The sequence below is a fragment of the Phyllobates terribilis genome, unplaced genomic scaffold, assembly GCF_046119375.1.
Source record: "Phyllobates terribilis strain yellow unplaced genomic scaffold, ASM4611937v1 Scaffold_3__8_contigs__length_932513732, whole genome shotgun sequence".
Lineage (NCBI taxonomy): Eukaryota > Metazoa > Chordata > Amphibia > Anura > Dendrobatidae > Phyllobates > Phyllobates terribilis.
This window is the reverse complement of record NW_027362763.1, coordinates 546,043,357-546,062,393: the sequence shown is the minus strand read 5'-3', so window position 1 is coordinate 546,062,393 and position 19,037 is coordinate 546,043,357. Positions and strand designations below refer to the sequence as shown.

Genomic DNA, 19,037 nt, shown 5'->3' with positions numbered 1-19,037 from the left:
ATCCACCCGAACCGACCCTGGTCGTACGGCAGCTAACGACACCGTGACCAGGGAGGAGCCGGGCAGAGGGACCAGGTGCCACTCTTGGAACGACCTTGTAAGAGAGCAGGTGGCTCCCACGGGTCAGAGGGCTGGGACTGACCTGTATGGTGGATGGACACAGCAAGCAGGCGGAAGTCTCTGGTAGCTGACAGGAGGTCACAGTTCGAGAAAGCAGGGCAAGTAGCAGTCTTTAGGTTTACCAGGAAGGTGGTCACAGCAAGTGATGGCAGGGTCTCCAGGCAGGCTGGCAGAAAGCAAGCGGGTGTTCCCAGATGAGCGGGCAGGCAGACGAGGCGGGTAACTGACAGGTAACTGGTGGGCGCTCCCAGGTGAGCGGGCTGACGGACACAGCAGGTAACAGGTAGGTAACTGGTGGACGCTCCCAGGTGAGCAGGCAGACAGACGAGAAAGGTAACAGGCAGGTAACTGGTGGACGCTCCCAGGTGAGCGGTCTGACAGACGAGGCAGGTAACAGGCAGGTAACTGGTGGACGCCCCCAGGTGAGCCGTCTGACAGACGAGGCTGGTAACAGGCAGGTAACTGGTCGACCCTGCCAGGTGAGCGGTCTGACAGACAGGGCAGGCGGATGCTCCCAGGTGTGTGGGCAGATAGCCAAGTTAGGTAACAGGCAGGTAACAGGTGAGCGCTGCAGGTGAGCAGGCTAGCAGGCTCGGTAGGTAACGGACGGATAGCAGGCTGGCAGGCAGGACGAGAAGTCAAGCTAGCAGCGGAACCTGAGGGCTGAAGCACAGGTAAGACACAGTGCAAACAACTTTGCTCGGGCACCTCAATTTTGGAGGAGGTGCCTTAAATGTGGGAAGTCCTCTGGCCATTGGCCGGGGACTCTTTAGGAAGAAGCGCGCTGTCCCTTTAAGAGGGGGGGAGTGCGCGCGCGCGCGCCCTAAGCGCTCTGCTGGAGGAGGAACGCGCGCCGGCCACAGCAGGGAACGGAGCGCAGGGAGAAGCCGCGCCCGGAGCCGGGGGGCGGGAGAGACGGTGTCCCTGTCTGACATGGGGCAGGGACGCCGCTGCGCCGACAAAGACAGGAGCGCTGGAGGGTCCCACGTGAGGAGCGCGGAGGTGAGAGGGATGACGTCCCTGCCTAGCAGGGGGCTGGGATGCCGATGCTACAGTACCCCCCCCTTACGCCCCCTCCTCTTTCGGCCAGAAAGAAATTTATCAAGGATGAGCGGGGCATGGATGTTCTCCCGAGGCTCCCACGTTCTCTCCTCAGGACCAAACCCCTTCCAATCCACTAGAAAAAAGGTCTTTCCTCTTACCCTCTTGGTGGTCAGAATGCTCTCTACCTCAAACTCGTCTTCAGCGGAAACCGGGGCAGGAGGCGTACCTGAAGACCTGGAAAAAGAGTTAAGTACCACGGGTTTGAGGAGAGATACATGGAAGGAGTTGGGGATCCGCAAGTTGGCCGGGAGTTTCAATTTATAGGTTACTGGGTTGATTTGCTTGATAACTTCCAGTGGGACGATGAACCGGGGCCCTAACTTGTAGGAAGGAATCTTGAGCCGGACAAATTTGGACGAGAGCCAGACCTTATCTCCAGGACGGAATTGAGGCGGATCCAGACGTCTCTTGTCAGCCTGTCTCTTCATCCGCTCGGAGGACAGATGAAGTGCGGCTCTTGTACTCTCCCAAATGGAGGAGAATTCGCTAACAAGAGATTCCGCGGCCGGGTTGTCCACCGAGACGGGAAACGGGATCCGGGGATGTTGGTCGTAGACTGTAAAAAAACGGGGATTTGGAAGAGGATTCGCTCTCGTGATTATTGTAGGAGAACTCGGCCCACGGTAAAAGATCCACCCAATGGTGGGCATTAACAAAGTGCCGGAGGTAACTGGTTAAGATTTGGTTGATCTGCTCTACTTGACCATTGGACTGTGGGTGATAAGCAGAAGAAAAGTCCAAGGTGACCCCCAGCAGTTTACACGTGGCTCTCCAGAAGTGAGAGGTGAACCCCTCGATCGGACATGATGTGGAGAGGAAGACCATGGAGACATAAAATATGATGAATAAAGTCCTTAGCCAACTCAGATGCAGACAGAAGACCCGGCAGGGGAATGAAGTGAGCCATTTTAGAGAAGCGATCAGCGACCACCCAAATGACCGTACAACCAGCAGAGACAGGGAGATCCGTTATAAAGTCCATGGCGATGTGTTGCCACGGGGCAGCAGGTACGGGAAGAGGCAGAAGGCAGCCGGCTGGCAGATGTCTAGGAACCTTGTTGCGGGCGCAGGACGCACAGGCCGAGACAAAGTCTATTACCTCCTTGCGCAGGGAAGGCCACCAGTAATGCCGGGCAATAAGCTGGAGGGTATTCTTTTGGCCAGCATGGCCGGCTAGCTTAGACGAATGTCCCCAGTGCAGAACCTTCTCTCTATCAGGTACTGTCACGAATGTCTTACCAGGTGGAAGACAATTCAGATCCAAGGGAGCCACTTGCATTACCTTGGCGGGGTCGATGATGTGCTTAGGATCCTCCTCTAGATCGGAGAACAGAAAGGATCGGGACAAGGCATCGGCTTTGATATTTTTGTATGCTGGGCGGAAATGAAGAATGAAATCAAAGCGGGCGAAGAACAAGGACCACCGGTCCTGGTGCGGGTTAAGTCTTTGGGCACTCTGGAGGTAAGCCAAGTTTTTGTGGTCCGTATAAATTATTACCGGGTGAAGAGCCCCCTCGAGCAGGTAATGCCACTCCTCCAGTGCCAATTTAATGGCTAACAATTCTCGGTCTCCTATAGAATAATTGCGCTCAGACGAGGAGAAGAGTTTGGAGAAGAAGCCGCAGGTTACCATTCTCCCGGATGGCGACTTTTGGGTGAGCACCGCTCCGACTCCGGAGGAGGAAGCATCTACTTCTAAGAAGAATTGTTTGTTGCAGTCCGGACGGTGCAGCACAGAAGCAGAGGAGAAAGCTTGTTTCAAAGAAAGGAAGGCCTCTTCAGCCTCTAGCGGCCATTCTCTGGGAATAGCGCCCTTACGGGTGAGCGCGGAGATAGGGGCAGTCCGGGAAGAGAAGTGTGGAATGAAGAGGCGGTAGTTATTGGCGAAACCCAGGAACCGCTGAATCGCCTTCAACCCCTCCGGTCGGGGCCACTTCAGGATGGCAGAAAGTTTCTCAGGATCCATTCGTAGGCCGGTCTGGGAGATGACGTAGCCCAGAAATGGAAGGGAGGACTGCTCAAAGAGCCACTTCTCAAATTTTGCGTAGAGGTGGTTCTGCCTGAGCCTGAGTAGGACCTTACGAACGTCCCTCCGGTGTGTGGGATGATCCGGAGAGAAGATCAAGATGTCGTCCAGGTACACCACCACGCAGGAGTAGAGAAGGTCACAGAAGATGTCATTGACCAACTCTTGAAAGACAGCGGGAGCATTACAGAGGCCGAAGGGCATTACGAGATATTCATAGTGGCCATCCCGGTTGTTGAATGCCGTCTTCCATTCATCTCCCTGGCGGATACTGACCAAGTTATACGCCCCACGGAGATCCAGCTTGGTGAAGATTCTGGCACCCCTCAGACGGTCAAATAATTCAGGAATGAGCGGAAGGGAGTATTTATTCTTCACCGTGATCTGGTTAAGACCCCTATAGTCTATACAGGGACAGAGTGAGCCATCCTTCTTTTTAACGAAGAAGAAGCCTGCTCCCGCCGGGGAGGTAGATTTCCGGATAAATCCCCGGGCCAGATTTTCCTCGATATATTCAGACATGGCCCGGGTCTTGGCAACAGACAACGGGTAAATACGCCCACGGGGTGGAGTAGCGCCGGGTACCAGGTCGATTGGGCAATCGTATGGTCTATGGGGGGGTAATGTTTCTGCTTCTTTCTTGTTGAAAACATCAGCATAAGACCAATAAGGAGCCGGTAGGCTGGGTAGATTGGCTGGAGTAGGAGACGGAAGAGCAGGACGAACAGGAACTAAACAAGTCTTATGACAGTCCTGCCCCCAGCGAAGGACCTCTCCGGTCTGCCAATTCAGCACGGGTGCATGTCTCTGGAGCCAAGGAAGGCCTAACAAAAGGGCGTGAGAGAGTCCAGGTAGAACATGGAAGAAGATCCTCTCAGAGTGCAGCATTCCCACCTGCAAAGTCATGGGTTCGGTGATGAGTTGGATGGTTAGTGGTAAGAGCCCTCCATCCACGGAGACGACAGATAAGGGTTCAGCCAAAGGTTTAGTGGGAATGCGGTATTTCTCTACCAGGGACAGGGAAATGAGGTTTCCGGCAGCTCCAGAATCGAGTTGAGCTAGTTCAAAGTAGCGGTTCTCCCCGCAGATGATAGAGACCGACAGCATTAGAGATGGAGGGGGTTTACTTTTGTCTAGGACGACCTCTCCGAGCGATCCTAGACACTGGCGTTTCCCGACCTCTCCGGGCAGGAACGGATCCGGTGCTCCTTACTGCCACAGTAGAAACCGCTCCCCTCGGCACAGCGTGATTCTTGACGGGTTTTGACCATCTTGGTCTGGTCGAGCTGCATGGGCTCTGGCGTGTGCACCCGAGGAGTTACAGAGGAAGAGACGGGTCTCTGGAAAGTGGGAGCAAGGCGGGGAAACCTCCTCTCACGGGTGACCTCTTTGGTACGCTCCTGGAACCGAATGTCAATCTGGGTGGCAAGTGTTACTAAGTCATCCAGGGAGGAAGGAATGTCCCGACCGGCGAGTTCATCTTTAATCCGGCCGGATAGGCTTTCCCAGAAGACGGACACTAGGGCCTTGTTATCCCAGGCAAGCTCAGAAGCAAGGGTACGGAACCGTATGGCATATTGGCCCACGGTGAGACTCCCCTGGCGGAGGCGTAGCAGAGAGGAGGCAGATGATGTCTTTCATTCTGGTTCGTCGAAGACCTTGAGAAAGGCTGGCAGGTTGGACACCAGGGGGTCTCCTCTCTCCCATAGGGGATATAGCCAAGCCAGTGCCTCCCCAGAGAGATGGGACATGATGAAGGCCACTTTGTCCTGGTCGAAGGTGAATTGGTGTGCCAAAAGTTCGAAGTGCAGGGTGCACTGGTTAATGAAGCCTCGTGCCAGACTGGGGTCTCCACCAAAACGAGGCGGGGCGGATAGGCGGGGACCGGGAAGGGATTCCATGGTATTGATGGGCGGCGACGCTGTCAGGGTAGGAGTCGTGTGACTGGAAGCAGGTCCCTATGAAGCAGTCAGTGTGTCCAGGCGGGAGTTAACATTATGCAGTTGGCTCAGGATGGACTCCTGTTGGGACCTCTGACGGGATAGTTCATGGCATAGGTCCGAGAGTGAGGGAGCTTGGGTGCCACCGGGTTCCATGGCCCGAGCAAACTGTTACGGATCCGGGTGGTGGAACCTCTGTGCCGAGGTGCAAGGAGGGACCCAGAGGGGCGTGACTAAGTATCCACCCGAACCGACCCTGGTTGTACGGCAGCTAACGACACCGTGACCGGGGAGGATCCGGGCAGAGGGACCAGGTGCTACTCTGGGGACGACCTTGTAAGAAAGCAGGTGGCTCCCACGGGTCCGAGGGCTGGGACTGACCGGTATGGTGGATGGACACGGCAAGCAGGTAGAAGTCTCTGGTAGCTGACAGGAGGTCACAGTTCGAGAAAGCAGGGCAAGTAGCAGTCTTTAGGTTTACCAGGAAGGTGGTCACAGCAAGTGACGGCAGGGTCTCCAGGCAGGCTGGCAGAAAGCAAGCGGGTGCTCCCAGATGAGCGGGCAGACAGAAGAGGCGGGTAACTGACAGGTAACTGGTGGGCGCTCCCAGGTGAGCGGGCTGACGGACACAGCAGGTAACAGGTAGGTAACTGGTGGACGCTCCCAGGTGAGCAGGCAGACAGACGAGACAGGTAACAGGCAGGTAACTGGTGGACGCTCCCAGGTGAGCGGTCTGACAGATGAGGCAGGTAACAGGCAGGTAACTGGTGGACGCCCCCAGGTGAGCCGTCTGACAGACGAGGCTGGTAACAGGCAGGTAACTGGTCGACCCTCCCAGGTGAGCGGTCTGACAGACAGGGCAGGCGGATGCTCCCAGGTGTGTGGGCAGATAGCCAAGTTAGGTAACAGGCAGGTAACAGGTGAGCGCTGCAGGTGAGCAGGCTAGCAGGCTCGGTAGGTAACGGACGGATAGCAGGCTGGCAGGCAGGACGAGAAGTCAAGCTAGCAGCGGAACCTGAGGGCTGAAGCACAGGTAAGACACAGTGCAAACAACTTTGCTCGGGCACCTCAATTTTGGAGGAGGTGCCTTAAATGTGGGAAGTCCTCTGGCCATTGGCCGGGGACTCTTTAGGAAGAAGCGCGCTGTCCCTTTAAGAGGGGGGGAGTGCACGCGCGCGCGCCCTAAGCGCTCTGCTGGAGGAGGAACGCGCGCCGGCCACAGCAGGGAACGGAGCGCAGGGAGAAGCCGCGCCCGGAGCCGGGGGGCGGGAGAGACGGTGTCCCTGTCTGACATGGGGCAGGGACGCCGCTGCGCCGACAAAGACAGGAGCGCTGGAGGGTCCCACGTGAGGAGCGCGGAGGTGAGAGGGATGACGTCCCTGCCTAGCAGGGGGCTGGGATGCCGATGCTACAGTACCCCCCCCTTACGCCCCCTCCTCTTTCGGCCAGAAAGAAATTTATCAAGGATGAGCGGGGCATGGATGTTCTCCCGAGGCTCCCACGTTCTCTCCTCAGGACCAAACCCCTTCCAATCCACTAGAAAAAAGGTCTTTCCTCTTACCCTCTTGGTGGTCAGAATGCTCTCTACCTCAAACTCGTCTTCAGCGGAAACCGGGGCAGGAGGCGTAGCTGAAGACCTGGAAAAAGAGTTAAGTACCACGGGTTTGAGGAGAGATACATGGAAGGAGTTGGGGATCCGCAAGTTGGCCGGGAGTTTCAATTTATAGGTTACTGGGTTGATTTGCTTGATAACTTCCAGTGGGACGATGAACCGGGGCCCTAACTTGTAGGAAGGAATCTTGAGCCGGACAAATTTGGACGAGAGCCAGACCTTATCTCCAGGACGGAATTGAGGCGGATCCAGACGTCTCTTGTCAGCCTGTCTCTTCATCCGCTCGGAGGACAGATGAAGTGCGGCTCTTGTACTCTCCCAAATGGAGGAGAATTCGCTAACAAGAGATTCCGCGGCCGGGTTGTCCACCGAGACGGGAAACGGGATCCGGGGATGTTGGTCGTAGACTGTAAAAAAACGGGGATTTGGAAGAGGATTCGCTCTCGTGATTATTGTAGGAGAACTCGGCCCACGGTAAAAGATCCACCCAATGGTGGGCATTAACAAAGTGCCGGAGGTAACTGGTTAAGATTTGGTTGATCTGCTCTACTTGACCATTGGACTGTGGGTGATAAGCAGAAGAAAAGTCCAAGGTGACCCCCAGCAGTTTACACGTGGCTCTCCAGAAGTGAGAGGTGAACCCCTCGATCGGACATGATGTGGAGAGGAAGACCATGGAGACATAAAATATGATGAATAAAGTACTTAGCCAACTCAGATGCAGACGGAAGACCCGGCAGGGGAATGAAGTGAGCCATTTTAGAGAAGCGATCAGCGACCACCCAAATGACCGTACAACCAGCAGAGACAGGGAGATCCGTTATAAAGTCCATGGCGATGTGTTGCCACGTGGCAGCAGGTACGGGAAGAGGCAGAAGGCAGCCGGCTGGCAGATGTCTAGGAACCTTGTTGCGGGCGCAGGACGCACAGGCAGAGACAAAGTCTATTACCTCCTTGCGCAGGGAAGGCCACCAGTAATGCCGGGCAATAAGCTGGAGGGTATTCTTTTGGCCAGCATGGCCGGCTAGCTTAGACGAATGTCCCCAGTGCAGAACCTTCTCTCTATCAGGTACTGTCACGAATGTCTTACCAGGTGGAAGACAATTCAGATCCAAGGGAGCCACTTGCATTACCTTGGCGGGGTCGATGATGTGCTTAGGATCCTCCTCTAGATCGGAGAACAGAAAGGATCGGGACAAGGCATCGGCTTTGATATTTTTGTATGCTGGGCGGAAATGAAGAATGAAATCAAAGCGGGCGAAGAACAAGGACCACCGGTCCTGGTGCGGGTTAAGTCTTTGGGCACTCTGGAGGTAAGCCAAGTTTTTGTGGTCCGTATAAATTATTACCGGGTGAAGAGCCCCCTCGAGCAGGTAATGCCACTCCTCCAGTGCCAATTTAATGGCTAACAATTCTCGGTCTCCTATAGAATAATTGCGCTCAGACGAGGAGAAGAGTTTGGAGAAGAAGCCGCAGGTTACCATTCTCCCGGATGGCGACTTTTGGGTGAGCATCGCTCCGACTCCGGAGGAGGAAGCATCTACTTCTAAGAAGAATTGTTTGTTGCAGTCCGGACGGTGCAGCACAGAAGCAGAGGAGAAAGCTTGTTTCAAAGAAAGGAAGGCCTCTTCAGCCTCTAGCGGCCATTCTCTGGGAATAGCGCCCTTACGGGTGAGCGCGGAGATAGGGGCAGTCCGGGAAGAGAAGTGTGGAATGAAGAGGCGGTAGTTATTGGCGAAACCCAGGAACCGCTGAATCGCCTTCAACCCCTCCGGTCGGGGCCACTTCAGGATGGCAGAAAGTTTCTCAGGATCCATTCGTAGGCCGGTCTGGGAGATGACGTAGCCCAGAAATGGAAGGGAGGACTGCTCAAAGAGCCACTTCTCAAATTTTGCGTAGAGGTGGTTCTGCCTGAGCCTGAGTAGGACCTGACGAACGTCCCTCCGGTGTGTGGGATGATCCGGAGAGAAGATCAAGATGTCGTCCAGGTACACCACCACGCAGGAGTAGAGAAGGTCACAGAAGATGTCATTGACCAACTCTTGAAAGACAGCGGGAGCATTACAGAGGCCGAAGGGCATTACGAGATATTCATAGTGGCCATCCCGGTTGTTGAATGCCGTCTTCCATTCATCTCCCTGGCGGATACTGACCAAGTTATACGCCCCACGGAGATCCAGCTTGGTGAAGATTCTGGCACCCCTCAGACGGTCAAATAATTCAGGAATGAGCGGAAGGGGGTATTTATTCTTCACCGTGATCTGGTTAAGACCCCTATAGTCTATACAGGGACAGAGTGAGCCATCCTTCTTTTTAACGAAGAAGAAGCCTGCTCCCGCCGGGGAGGTAGATTTCCGGATAAATCCCCGGGCCAGATTTTCCTCAATATATTCAGACATGGCCCGGGTCTCGGCAACAGACAACGGGTAAATACGCCCAAGGGGTGGAGTAGCGCCGGGTACCAGGTCGATTGGGCAATCGTATGGTCTATGGGGGGGTAATGTTTCTGCTTCTTTCTTGTTGAAAACATCAGCATAAGACCAATAAGGAGCCGGTAGGCTGGGTAGATTGGCTGGAGTAGGAGACGGAAGAGCAGGACGAACAGGAACTAAACAAGTCTTATGACAGTCCTGCCCCCAGCGAAGGACCTCTCCGGTCTGCCAATTCAGCACGGGTGCATGTCTCTGGAGCCAAGGAAGGCCTAACAAAAGGGCGTGAGAGAGTCCAGGTAGAACATGGAAGAAGATCCTCTCAGAGTGCAGCATTCCCACCTGCAAAGTCATGGGTTCGGTGATGAGTTGGATGGTTAGTGGTAAGAGCCCTCCATCCACGGAGACGACAGATAAGGGTTCAGCCAAAGGTTTAGTGGGAATGCGGTATTTCTCTACCAGGGACAGGGAAATGAGGTTTCCGGCAGCTCCAGAATCGAGTTGAGCTAGTTCAAAGTAGCGGTTCTCCCCGCAGATGATAGAGACCGACAGCATTAGAGATGGAGGGGGTTTACTTTTGTCTAGGACGACCTCTCCGAGCGATCCTAGACACTGGCGTTTCCCGACCTCTCCGGGCAGGAACGGATCCGGTGCTCCTTACTGCCACAGTAGAAACCGCTCCCCTCGGCACGGCGTGACTCTTGACGGGTTTTGACCATCTTGGTCTGGTCGAGCTGCATGGGCTCTGGCGTGTGCGCCCAAGGAGTTACAGAGGAAGAGACGGGTCTCTGGAAAGTGGGAGCAAGGCGGGGAAACCTCCTCTCACGGGTGACCTCTTTGGTACGCTCCTGGAACCGGATGTCAATCTGGGTGGCAAGTGTTACTAAGTCATCCAGGGAGGAAGGAATGTCCCGACCGGCGAGTTCATCTTTAATCCGGCCGGATAGGCTTTCCCAGAAGACGGACACTAGGGCCTTGTTATCCCAGGCAAGCTCAGAAGCAAGGGTACGGAACCGTATGGCATATTGGCCCACGGTGAGACTCCCCTGGCGGAGGCGTAGCAGAGAGGAGGCAGATGATGTCTTTCATTCTGGTTCGTCGAAGACCTTGAGAAAGGCTGGCAGGTTGGACACCAGGGGGTCTCCTCTCTCCCATAGGGGATATAGCCAAGCCAGTGCCTCCCCAGAGAGATGGGACATGATGAAGGCCACTTTGTCCTGGTCGAAGGTGAATTGGTGTGCCAAAAGTTCGAAGTGCAGGGTGCACTGGTTAATGAAGCCTCGTGCCAGACTGGGGTCTCCACCAAAATGAGGCGGGGCGGATAGGCGGGGACCGGGAAGGGATTCCATGGTATTGATGGGCGGCGACGCTGTCAGGGTAGGAGTCGTGTGACTGGAAGCAGGTCCCTATGAAGCAGTCAGTGTGTCCAGGCGGGAGTTAACATTATGCAGTTGGCTCAGGATGGACTCCTGTTGGGACCTCTGACGGGATAGTTCATGGCATAGGTCCGAGAGTGAGGGAGCTTGGGTGCCACCGGGTTCCATGGCCCGAGCAAACTGTTACGGATCCGGGTGGTGGAACCTCTGTGCCGAGGTGCAAGGAGGGACCCAGAGGGGCGTGACTAAGTATCCACCCGAACCGACCCTGGTTGTACGGCAGCTAACGACACCGTGACCGGGGAGGATCCGGGCAGAGGGACCAGGTGCTACTCTGGGGACGACCTTGTAAGAGAGCAGGTGGCTCCCACGGGTCCGAGGGCTGGGACTGACCGGTATGGTGGATGGACACGGCAAGCAGGCGGAAGTCTCTGGTAGCTGACAGGAGGTCACAGTTCGAGAAAGCAGGGCAAGTAGCAGTCTTTAGGTTTACCAGGAAGGTGGTCACAGCAAGTGACGGCAGGGTCTCCAGGCAGGCTGGCAGAAAGCAAGCGGGTGCTCCCAGATGAGCGGGCAGACAGAAGAGGCGGGTAACTGACAGGTAACTGGTGGGCGCTCCCAGGTGAGGGGGCTGACGGACACAGCAGGTAACAGGCAGGTAACTGGTGGACGCTCCCAGGTGAGCAGGCAGACAGACGAGACAGGTAACAGGCAGGTAACTGGTGGACGCTCCCAGGTGAGCTGTCTGACAGACGAGGCAGGTAACAGGCAGGTAACTGGTGGATGCTCCCAGGTGAGCGGTCTGACAGACGGGGCTTGCGCATGCTCCCAGGTGAGCGGGCAGATAGCCAAGGCAGGTAACAGGCAGGTAACAGGTGAGCTTCAGGTGAACAGTCTGGCAGGCTCGGCAGGTAACGGACGGATAACAGGCTGTCAGGCAGGACGAGAAGTCAGGCTAACAGCGGAACCTGAGGGCTGAAGCACAGGTAAGACACAGTGCAAACAACTTTGCTCGGGCACCTCCATTTTGGAGGAGGTGCCTTAAATGTGGGAAGTCTTCTGGCCATTGGCCGGGGACTCTTTAGGAAGACGCGCGCTGTCCCTTTAAGAGGGGGGGAGTGCGCACGCACGCGTCCTAAGCACTCTGCTGGAGGAGGAACGCGTGCCGGCCACAGCAGGGAACGGAGCGCAGGGAGAAGCCGCGCCAGGAGCCGGGGGGCGGGAGAGACGGTGTCCCTGTCTGACATGGGGCAGGGACGCCGCTGCGCCGACAGAGACAGGAGCGCTGGAGGGACCCACGTGAGGAGCGCGGAGGTGAGAGGGATGGCGTCCCTGCCTATCAGAGGGCAGGGACGCCGATGCTACAAAACTGAGTATAATTTGACAGAATTGCAGGGGTGCCAATACTTTTGGCCACCACTGTATAACCTTTACTTTTAACATGCGTGTCTATAATTTTCTTTCTAATCTCCTGAGACAACTCTTTCCTTTGCTTCCTCTGGTCCATGTTGAGTGTGGTACACACCATGTCACCAAACAGCACAGTGAGTATCTGTAGCCCTATATACAGGCCCACTGACTGATTACAAGATTGTAGACACCTGTGATGCTAATTAGTGTACACAACTTGATTTAACATGTCCCTTTTGTCAGATTATTTTCAGGGGTACCATAATTTCTTTCCAGGCCTATTTCATGAGTTTATTTTTTTAAAAATTCTGTGGAAGCAGGGTTGAAAAGCAATGTCTGACTTTCATTTGTTCATTTTCATAGATTTTTAATTTATTATTACTTTTGTCAGATTCAAGTTATTTCTGTGACCATTGTGGGTTTTTCTTTCATTAAACGAGGGGTACCAACAATTTTGACCACGTGTGTATATATGGCCTAGGTCCATCAAGTTCAACCTTTCTCCACCAATTATACATTTTGTCACTAAATTAACTATAACCCACAATGTTATGTGTACTGAGGAAATCATCAGTATGACAGCAGTATTCTTTAACTGTATGTACTTTCACACTGCCCCGCAACAAGCTGTGTCACCCTACTTAAAGAGGAGATATAGTATAAAATCAGGGTTGTTTGAAAATCACTCATTAGCAAATTTTGTGTGCCTTTTATCCTGCTAACCCCTTCCTTCCCTCATTTGTGATTATATCTGTTCAACTTTAACTTGCTTTTCCAGTGATGATGGAGATGATATGTGGTTCCTGTGTATGGATTAATTACTGTAATCACTACTGCTTAGTAAAAATCAGGGTACTTATTTACATTCCTTAATCTATACTTTCAGGCTGCGAGTACCATGGTTGATTTTCAAAATCTGACCTTGGTGGAACTGAGATGAGCCATGCAGTATATTTCAGCCCTGCACCCCCGGGCCATTTTCCATTTTTGTGCTTTCGTTGTTTGCTACCCTTCTTCCCAGAGCTATAACTTTTTTATTTTTTTGGCAATATGGCCATGTGAGGGCTTATTTTTTGTGGGACAAGTTGTAATTTTGAACAAAACCATTGGTTTTATCAAATCATCTACTGGAAAACAGGAAAAAAATTCCAAGTGCAGTGAAATTGCAAAAAAAGTGCAATTCCACAGTTTTTTTTTTTTTTTTACCATATTCACTAAATGCTAAAACTGACCATCCATTGTGATTCTCCAGGTCATTGTGAGTTTGTATATACCAAATATGTATGGGTTCTTTTTTATTTAAGTGGTGAAAAAAAAATCCAAAGTTTGTTAAAAATAAAAAGTCACCATTTTCCGTAGCGTCTCAATTTTTCAGGATCTGGGGCCGGATGAGGGCATTTGTTATGATGTTTTGATTGCCCGTTATTACATTTTATAATAATGTGGCAGTGACCCCCAAAAATTTATTCTGGCATTTTGATTTCTTTACTCATTATGCCGTTTATTGATCAGATTAATTTTTTTATATATATTGATAGATCAGGCGATTCTGAATGCAGCAATACCAAATATGTGCATATTTGATTTTTTTATTATTTTATTTTGAATAGTGCAAAAGGGGGGTGATTTAAACTTTATATTTTTTTATATTTTTAAAAACTTTTTTTTAAACTTTTTATATGCTTCAATAGTCTCCATGGGAGACTAGAAGCTGCGATCATCAGATTGCCTTTGTGTAGCAAACATACTCACTTGCAATAAGTGCCAACCACCTGGCAGCGCCCATAGCATCCTGGCAATGACAATCGCAGGGGTCTCCTGCAGACCCCGGGTTGTTATGCCAACCCATCGGCGACCCTCGGTCATGTGACATGGGCGCTGATGGGCGGGACTAGTGATTCCTTCCGCCGTGGCCATGTTAAATACCGCCGTGCGGCACATGTCAGAAAGGGGTTAAAAAATTTGTTGTCGTATATGCTTTTTACTGGTCCAAATTTTGAATAAATGAACAGACATAATTCTAAAGGTGGGGATGCAAAATACATTTTTGCAAAAAACAATTAAATACTAACTTAAACATTTTTCTTATTACAGATGGAAACTCGAAAACGTCTGGCAAAAATCGTTCTGGTGTTTGTTGGCTGCTTTGCACTCTGCTGGTTTCCAAACCACGTTTTATATATGTACAGGTCTTTCAACTACAGCGAAATTGATCCTTCTTTGGGACATATGATTATCACATTAGTGGCCCGTGTCTTAAGCTTTTCTAACTCCTGTGTAAATCCTTTTGCACTCTACCTACTGAGTGAAAGTTTCAGAAGACACTTTAACAGCCAGTTGTGCTGTCGTAGGAAGAGGCGCCACCAACGGTCTACCAGCTACTTGCTTAATTCATCTAATGTGCGAATGACTTCTCTGAAGAGTAATGTTAAGAACACAGTGACCAGCACTTCTCTGCTCAATGGTCAAAGTCGTCAAGAAGCGTCATTGTGATTATTCTACAAATAACAAACCTAAGTTTATTTTCGATAACTTCGATTGTAAGGAAAATTTAAGTTTTGTGATGGTAATTGAATAATATTGGAAATCATTCATCATTTTTTTTTGAACAAGTAAATTATATGTATTTGTTTGAAATGGCAAATATTGTATGATTTAATTATTTAATTTTTTCAAGAAGTTCAACTGGATTACATAAATACAGTTAGGAGTGCTGAGCATGTATACGAAAATACTCTTTTTTGGAATTAATGTCTAAAATTGCTTCTAGCAAATACCACACTGGGAAAATAGGAGTGAAGACCTTGTTTACATGCATTTCCTGAGGCGTCAAATTGTAATTTCTTCTTTTTATGAAAATCATGTATAAGTTACTAAATTGACATCTTGCGCTGTGAATTTAGTTATAACATAGCCAATAAATCATACATGAACAAAGCAAGGTCCACTTTTAGCCTTAGTTCTAGGGAGAATCATTTAGAGATTAAATCATAATTCATTTTTAAAGTGTAAGGTTAAGTTCCCATGATGAGTTCTTAGTTACATTTTGATGCTGCATATTTTGTTGTGCAAAAAAATGACCATCTTGCAGATCCAGAAAAGTGAGATGGATTTATAGACATTTCATGGCCAATATGCCTTAAACTGACCTGCGATACATATTTTAAATCCAACACATGCCAATATCTCTTGCAGATATGCTGAGTTTTATGGGTGGAATTTCCCAATATAATTGCATTAGATGCAGAAAATCCACAGGTAAAAAATGCATGTGTGTTTTAAATGCATGTATTCCACGCATGACTGTGTCAATAAAGTCAAAGCCAAATACCAGAAAGTATCAAAACAAAAGTAGCTTTATTTATTATGACATACAAAAAAGAGACAAAAATGCAGTATCAAAAAACATGTTAAAAGCACTTGTAAAAAATGCAATGAAAAACCGTAAGTTTCCTAATTTAGCTAATTGGTACAGAAATGCTGTAGAAAATCTACAATATCAAAAGCTCACTAAATTCTAATCGTGGGAACACAGCCTAACTGTTCTTTAAAGTGAGTTTGCCGCAGACTTCCTGTGTCTACCTCTAGCTTCTCCTTCCTCCTCCTCCTCACCCTGCCCTTTACTTAGAATTTTATGAGCAGCAACTATCATCTCATGTCTCACCAATGTGAAAATCTGTCTTCACTGAATACATATTGTACTCATGAACTGAGAGTAAATTTAGTTCACTTGTCACTGTTTAAAGTTAAGAATCCACACATTCAGATATTTTCAAACTATTTATGTTATTTCATATAAAAACAATGTTTTTATGCATGCACGATGCCATCTGGTCTACAATTGTTATGCAAGCTTTCTAATAAGAACAATTATTAATTGAGGTTTCATTCCTTAATCAACAGTAAATCATCTTTATCTGATATATTACACATATTATAAATTGAAATTGAAGCCTGGACATGGTCACTCTGTCTTCAAGTCTTTGTATTCATACCTAGTCATGAACTTTTCCACCTTTTTTTCATGTTTCATGCGCAAACCTAAATGTATTTTATTGGGAGTTTATCTTATGTATCAACAGAATGTAGCAAGTATTTTGATGTTTAAATTAAATGATACATGTTTTTCTAATTATTTAAAAAATATAAATCTGAAAATTGTGATGTATATTTATATTCTGCCCCCTGTAGTCTTATACCCCTAAATAAAATCCTGAGTGACCAATTGCTTTCAGAAGTCGCACATAATTAGTAAATTGAGTCCATCTAAGTGTAATTTATTATCAGTAAAATAAATGTTTTGTGAAGGCCTCACACGATTGTTTGAGAACTGTAGTGATAAAACAGCATCATGAAAATCAGGAACACACCAGAGAGGTCAGGAATCAAGTTGTAGAGAAGAGGAAAGCAGGGTTATGGTATAAAAAATAGCCCAAGCCTTGAACATCCCACAGAGCACTATTCAATCCATAATCCAAAAATGGAAGGAGTATGGCACAACTGCAAACCTACCAAGGCATGGTTGTCCACCTAAACTGACATTCCAAGCAAGGAAAGCACTAATTATTGAAGCAGCCAAGAGATCCATGGTCACTCTGGAGGATCTGCACAGATCCGCAATTTAGATGGGAAAACCTGTTAATGGGACAACTATTAGCTGTATACTCGACAAATCTGGCCTTTATGAAAGAGTGGCAAGAAGATTGCCATTTTGAATAGCAACCCATACTAAGTGGCATTTGCAGTTTGCAAAAAGCCATGTAGGAGACACAGGTAGCATGTGGAGCTTTATTGGCTAAATACAAAACGCTATGTATGGCGGAAAACTAACATTACACATGACGTCGAAAACACCATCCCGATCATCAAACATGGCGGTGAAAGCATCATGCTGTGGGGATACTTTTCTTCAGCAGAGACAAGTAAGCTAGTCAGAGTTCATGGGAAGATGGATGGAACTAAATACAGGGCAATACTAGAGGAAAACCTGTTAGAGACTGCGAAAGACTTGAGACTGGGACATAGGTTCACCTTGCAGCAGGATAATGACCCTAATCATATTGCCAAAGCTGCAATTGGATGGTTTTAATCAAAGCATATTCATATGTTTGAATGGTCCAGTCACAGTCCAGACTGAAATCCTATTGAGTCCATGTGGGTAGAGATAGAGGGGGCAAAAAATAATAATAAAATATTACTGGGGGTCTGCTATAAGCCACCCAATATAACAGAGGAGAATGAGAAACTGCTATTAGGACAAATAGACAAAGTAGCAAAACATAATGAGGTGATTGTAATGGGGGACTTCAACTACCCGGATATTGACTGGGAAACAGAAACCTGTAGATCGCAGAAAGGAAAAAGGTTCTTGACAAATATCAAGGATAATTATCTCTCCCAACTAGTGCAGGAACCAACGAGAGGGAAGGCCGTGTTGGACTTAACTAATAGGCCTGATAGAATAACTGAGGTACAGATAGGGGGGCACCTAGGTAATAGCGATCATAATATTATCAATTTCAAAATGCCCTTCAGTAGGGTTATCAATAAGGGAACAACTAAAACATTAAACTTTAGGAGGGCGAAGTTTGATCAGCTGAAAGAAAACCTTCAACTTATAGACTGGGACAAAGTTCTTAATCAAAGGAATACGAATAGTAAATGGGAAACCTTCAAAAGAAATCTGAATACTCAGTGCGAGAGGTATATACCGTATGGGAATAAAAGGGCCAGAAATAAGAGGAAACCAATATGGTTGAATAAGAACGTAAAAGGGGCGTTAAATAGCAAAAAAGAGGCATTCAAGAGATTAAAACAGGAAAACAGCAAGGAGGCACTAATGTGTTACAAGGAAAAAACGAGAACCTACAAAAAACAAATAAAAATAGCAAAGGAGGAAACAGAGAGACGTATTGCTAGGGAAAGTAGATCAAATCCCAAACTGTTCTTTACGTATATAAATAGTAAAAGGATTAAATCGGATAATATTGGACCGATAAAAAGTGATGAAGGCAAAATCATAGAGAAAGATGAGGATAAAGCTAATCTATTAAATAAATTTTTTTCGTCAACTTTCACAAAGGAAAAAGAACTAACAGGCGAAATGAGAAGTGACAAACTTAATCCTCCAGTAAGTATGACAAATCTAACCCAAGCTGGGGTACAGAAATGCCTCAGTAACATTAAAATAAACAAATCACCAGGACCTGATGGCATACACCCACGGGTACTAAGGGAACTAAGTAATGTGATAGACAGACCGTTATATCTTATATTTAAGGACTCTGTTGAGACTGGGTCTGTGCCACTTGATTGGCGACAGGCGAATGTAGTGCCAATATTCAAAAAGGGAGCAAAAAGTGACGCCGGAAACTATCGGCCGGTGAGTCTGACGTCCGTTGTGGGCAAAATTTTTGAAGGCTTTATTAATGAGGCAATCATGGAGCATCTTGATGCTAATAATCTATTAACCCCGAACCAACATGGATTCATGAGGAATCGCTCCTGCCAAACAAACCTGATTGACTTCTACGAGGAGGTTAGCTCTCGAGTAGATCAGGGGGAACCAGTGGATGTCGTGTATCTCGACTTCTCAAAAGCGTTCGATAGCGTGCCACATAATAGGTTGGTATACAAAATGAGAATGATGGGGCTGGGGGAAAATGTCTGCAAGTGGGTAGCTAACTGGCTAAAGGATAGAAGGCAGAGGGTGGTTATAAATGGAATATACTCAGATTGGGTAAGCGTCACTAGTGGGGTACCACAGGGGTCTGTACTAGGCCCAATGTTATTTAATATCTTTATTAACGACATAGTCAACGGGATAAATAGTAAAATATCAATATTTGCAGATGACACAAAGTTATGTAAAACAATTAATACAAAAGAGGACAGTGCAGACCTACAGAGGGATTTGGATAAGCTGGGTAGGTGGAGCATTAAATGGCAAATGAGGTTTAACGAGGAGAAATGTAAGGTCATACATATGGGAAGGAAAAATGGAAGTCACCAGTACTCACT

General features: G+C 48.8%; 1 protein-coding gene across 1 annotated transcript in view; it reads left to right on the top strand.

Annotated features, from left to right (window-relative positions):
• NMBR (neuromedin B receptor) overlaps positions 1–15,537 on the top strand; it is a 228,332-nt gene extending 212,795 nt beyond the window's left edge. Inside the window, exon 2 of the mRNA XM_073671351.1 lies at positions 14,112–15,537. Within this exon, the coding sequence (XP_073527452.1) occupies positions 14,112–14,510 (399 nt within the window). The 3' untranslated portion in view covers positions 14,511–15,537. The remainder of the gene's footprint in view (positions 1–14,111) is intronic.
• Positions 15,538–19,037: the final 3,500 nt, after the last annotated feature.